Source organism: Mus pahari, chromosome 8 (genome assembly GCF_900095145.1).
Source record: "Mus pahari chromosome 8, PAHARI_EIJ_v1.1, whole genome shotgun sequence".
NCBI classification, from domain to species: domain Eukaryota; kingdom Metazoa; phylum Chordata; class Mammalia; order Rodentia; family Muridae; genus Mus; species Mus pahari.
Window position 1 is genome coordinate 41,172,419 of NC_034597.1, and position 5,150 is coordinate 41,177,568.

The 5,150-nt window shown below is 38.4% G+C and overlaps 1 protein-coding gene across 1 annotated transcript; it reads left to right on the forward strand.

Annotated features, from left to right (window-relative positions):
* Positions 1 to 795: 795 nt before the first annotated feature.
* On the forward strand, positions 796 to 1,468 carry LOC110325769 (olfactory receptor 11G2-like). Its single transcript, XM_021203874.1, has 2 exons — positions 796 to 1,219; positions 1,308 to 1,468. Exons 1-2 carry the CDS (start codon positions 829 to 831, stop codon positions 1,466 to 1,468), a joined length of 552 nt encoding a protein of 183 aa, XP_021059533.1. The 5' UTR covers positions 796 to 828.
* Positions 1,469 to 5,150: the final 3,682 nt, after the last annotated feature.

Genomic DNA, 5,150 nt, shown 5'->3' on the forward strand with positions numbered 1-5,150 from the left:
AAAAAAAAAAAAAGAAATAACTCAATAGATTAGGCTAAAATACAGATATTAGGTTTCACTAAAATTCCATTTCTCCTTTTGTCAGTCTTGAGGACCAGGCTACAAGTTAATGAATGTTAGGTGGGTTTTCTCCCATTGCGCTAACACTATAAAGCAAAACTCTCACATTTTTCTTGCTAAGAGTCATTAAGTACTGGTCTAAAAACAAATGCAATGGGTGACTATTTAAAGAATAGTAAGGAAATGAATTCAATCATTTTTTCTTTTCATGTGTTTGTCTCATTGTTTGTTTGTTTGTTTGTCTGTTTGTTTGAAACAAGATCTCATGTAGCCCACACTAAACTCAAATGTAGTCTATGCTTGACAATGGCCTTGAACTCCTAACACACCTGCTTCAACATTTCAAGTGCTGAAATTTCAGGTATGTAAAACCATGAGCAGATTTCACTTATTTTTCTTAACTAGGAGATATTTCTAAAAATGAGAAACATCTGTATATTCCAGTACACCCAAAATAATATTCTTGATATACTGATTTATGCTTACAGTGGTGTTTGGTGAAGAAATAGTCATCCTGGTTTATTTATATCAATGGAAGAGAAACAGATGACTGGCTGGTTATGCATCAGAGAACAGGTGCTGAAACTTGTTCCATTAATTTCTGAATGTCCAGTGGACAGAAAACTGCCTAGAAAACAATAAGGGTGCGATAAATACTGAACAGATGACGAGCAAACTACTCTGTGTCCTATTTGGGCAAAAATTAAACTTCCTCAGCTATTTCTAGAATATTCAACAGTCTCTTGTGCTTTCACAAGTCACAGACAGATGAAAACCTTCAGCAGCCCCATCAACTCCAGCACCATCACTGGCTTCATCCTCTTGGGTTTCCCCTATCCCAGGGAGGGGCAAATCCTCCTCTTTGTGCTCTTCTTCATTGTATACCTACTCATTCTCATGGGGAACGCTTCCATCATCTGTGCTGTGTTCTGTGATCAGAGACTCCACACCCCCATGTACCTCTTGCTGGCCAACTTCTCATTCCTGGAGATATGGTATGTCACCTCCACAGTCCCCAACATGTTGGCCAACTGCCTCTCTGAAAACAAGGTCATCTCTTTCTCTGGATGCTTCCTGCAGTTCTATTTCTTCTTCTCCTTTGGTTCTACAGAATGCATTTTCCTGTCAATCATGGCATTTGATCCTGCTTGTGGACGTTGTACATCGTGGTGCGCACTAGGCTCCGCACCACGATGTACAACGTCCACAAGCAGATCTCACAGTAGTTTTACTCTTTTATGGATCAGTGATGAAAATGTATCTAAGCCCAACATCTGAGCATGACTCTGGAATGCAGAAGCTTGTGACTCTATTTTATTCTGTGGGTACTCCACTGCTTAATCCTGTGATATACAGTCTGAGGAACAAAGATATGAAAAATGCCATGCAGAAGATGTTAAGAACATAAAAATTTTAAATTGAAACAAACAAATCATATTTAAGTTTATAACCCTAATACACACACACACATGCACACACACACACACACACACACACACACACACACACATATATATATATATATATATATATATATATATATATATATATGTATAATTCAACGACAAGAATAATTATGTTGTGCCACTTATACCATCATGAGTAAGAGGAAATACTTTGTTTTAAGGAAAATATATCAGTTATGGGAAGTCATATGCCGCACACTCTCATTTATGTATAGAAAGTTCCTTAAAATGAATAGGATAATGTCTACCCGAGACTGGGAAGTATGAGGAGAAACTACACAGTTAGTGGTTGCAGCTGCTGAAGGTAATAGTTGCTCTATATCTGTGCTTGACAATATAATATGTTAAATATATCTGTCAAATATTAATTCTGTTTCATACAAAAGGACTGAGATTTTGTGTGTTCTCAAAATAAAATATATTAAATATTTAAGTAATATTTATGACAATTACAATGATAATATATGCATTGCATCGTGCTTATATACTGAATGTCACTTTGTACTTTATAAGTGTGTACGATACTATACCAATTACAAATAAAAATATAGAACTATATACATTAGAATATGCCTGTAATCCCAGAATTTGAAAAATGGGACTAGAGGATGAGAATTTCAAGAAAGCTTGGATATATAGCAATAGCATTTTTCATAAAACAAAATAGTCATTCATTGGAAAAAAACAGCATTTTCAACAAATGATGCTGGCACAACTGGCTGGTATCATGTAGAAGAATGAGAAATGATCCATTCTTATCTCCTTGTACTGAGATCAAGTTTAAGTAGATCAAGGAACTCCACATAAAACCAGAGGCACTGAAACTTATAGAGGAGAAAGTTAGGGAAAGCCTCAAAGAAATGGGCACAGGGAAAAAAATTCCTGTATAGAAATATAAAGGCTTGTGCTGCAAGATCGAGAATTGACAAATGGGACCTCATAAAATTCCAAACCATCTGTAAGGCAAAAGACACTGTCAATAAGACAAAAAGGCCACCCACAGATTGGGAAAGGATCTTTACCAATCCTAAAACAGATACGGGACTAATATCCATTATATATAAAGAATACAAGAAGATGGACTCCAGAAAACCAAAAAAATCACATTAAAAATGGAGTATAAAACTAAACAAAGAACTCTCAACTGAGGAATATCGAATGGCTGAGAAACACCTTTAAAAATGTTCAACATCCTTAATCATCAGGGAAATGCAAATCAAAACAACCTTGAGATTCAACCTCACAAGAGACAGAATGGCTAAGATCAAAAATTCAGGTGACAGCAGATGCTGGCGAAGATGCGGAGTAAAAGGAACAATCCTCCATTGTAAAACCACTCTGGAAATCAGTCTGACGGTTCCTCAGAAAATTGGACATAGTACTATAGGAGGATCCAGCAATACCTCTCCTGGGCATATATCCAGAAGACGTTCCAACTGGTGGTAAGCACACATGTGCCACTCTGTTCATAGCAGCCTTATTTATAATAGCCAAAAGCTGGAAAGAACCCAGATGTCCCTCAATAGAGGAATGGATACAGAAAATGTGGTACATTTACACAATGGAATACTACTCAGCTATTAAAAACAATGAATTTATAAAATTACTTGGCAGATGGATGGATCTGGAGTGTAACATCCTGAGTGAGGTAAACCAATCACAAAAGAACTCACATAATATGCACTCACTGAAAAGTGGCTATTAGCCATAAAACCTAGAATACCCAAGTTACAATTTGTAAAACATCTAAAACTCAAGAGGAAGGAAGACCAAAATGTGGACACTTTGCCCCTTCTTAGAATTGGGAATAAAACTCCCATGGAAGGGGTTACAGAGACAAAGTTTGGAGCTGAGACGAAAGAATGGACCATCCAAAAACTGCCCCAACCAGGGGTCCATTACATAATCAGCCATAAAACACAGACACTATTGCATACACCAGCAAGGTTTTGCTGAAAGAACCCTGATATAGCTGTCTCTTGTGAGGCTATGCCAGTGCCTGGCAAACACAGAAGTGGATTCTCACAGTCAGCTATTGGAAAGAATACAGGGCCCCAATAGAGGAGCTAAAGAAAGTACCCAAGGAGCTGAAGAGGTATGCAACCCTATAGGTGGAACAACAATATGAACTACCCAGCACCTCCAGAGCTCATGTCTCTAGCTGTATATGTAGCAGAAGATGGTCTAATCAGCCATCATTGGAAAGAGAGGTCCCTTGGTCTTGAAGACTTTATATGCTCCAGTACAGGGGAACACCAGGGTGAAGAGGGGGGAGTAGGTGGATAGGGGAGTGAGGGGGAGGGTATAGGGGCCTTTGGGGATAGCATTTTAAATGTAAATGAAATAAATACCTAATAAAAATTGGGAAGAAAATCAAAATAGAAAAACATGATGGTTCATGCCTGTGATACTTATGTATCCCCCAAGACCAAAAGCAATTTAGGAGAGAAAATGATTACTTTGTTTATTTTTTATTAGATTTTTTCCTTATCTACATTTCAAATTTTATCCCCTTTCTCAGTTTCCCCTCCAAAAATCCCTTATCCACTCACAATTCTCCCTGCTCCACACCCCACCCACTCCCAATTCCTGGCCCTGGCATTCCCCTATACTTGGTTTAGAATGAGAAGGATTACCTTGAATAAAGATTACAATCCATCATTTTGTGGAAACAATACAAGAATTTAATACATGAAACTGCGGGCAAGAAGTGAACCAGAGACCATGAAAGGATATAGTTTATTGGCTATCTTTCCATGAAAGGCTTAACTTGCTTTCTTCTGCAAACCAGAGCTACCAACCAGGAATACAGCCACTCACTGTGGGATGGAAACTTCCATGAAATCATTCATCAAGAAAATGACTGATACATATAGCCATAGCCCAATCCTATGGAGGCTAATCGTAGGTGAGAAAAAGTTATGTCAAGTAGACAAAGAATAACCAATATGTACAATCACTTGCCAACCTGACACACAAATGCATTGCTATTAAATAACCTTTAATAACCAAATGGCTCAAATACCTCGACATAAAACCAGACATACTAATTGATTCAAGAGTTTAGTAGTAAGGGAGAGAATGAAATCTACCACAGGTAGAGCAGATGTGCCAGATACCAGGGGAGGACCCAGGGAGTCTATAGGTGTAGTCCTACCTGAGACACCCAACGGTGATAGATAGAGAGCCTGAAGTGGCCACCTCCTCTATCCAGGCAAGATTCCCAGTGGAGGGATAAGGACACAAATTCTCCCACAAAACCTTTGACTCAAAATATGTCCTGCCTGCAATATGTGCAGGGACAAAGATAGACACCCAGTAATAGGCCAACTAAGAATTGGCCTAATTTGAGATCAATATCCTGGACAAGATTAATCCTTTAAACCATTAGTGATACTCTGTTGAGCTCTACCCACAAGCCAATATAAACAGATGCTGATGTTTGGAAGCAGTCAAACATAGTACTAAGTACAGAGAGCTTTGTGGAAGAATTGGGGGAAGGTTGAACATCACCTGCACATATGTACCAGATGTGCATCTTGATATTCATGTGGCTCTCCCAAAAATAGAACCAGAGACTGTCCCTGAACCTGCTGCCTGCATAGGAATCTTGGTTCCCTAACT

Bases quoted from the DNA above. Each gene is read 5' to 3' on its own strand.
- LOC110325769 (XM_021203874.1), top strand. From the start codon at position 829: ATGAAAACCTTCAGCAGCCCCATCAACTCCAGCACCATCACTGGCTTC. The intron at 1,220-1,307 runs GTACATCGTGGT...TTTATGGATCAG, and splicing joins TGATCCTGCTTGTGGACGTT to TGATGAAAATGTATCTAAGC.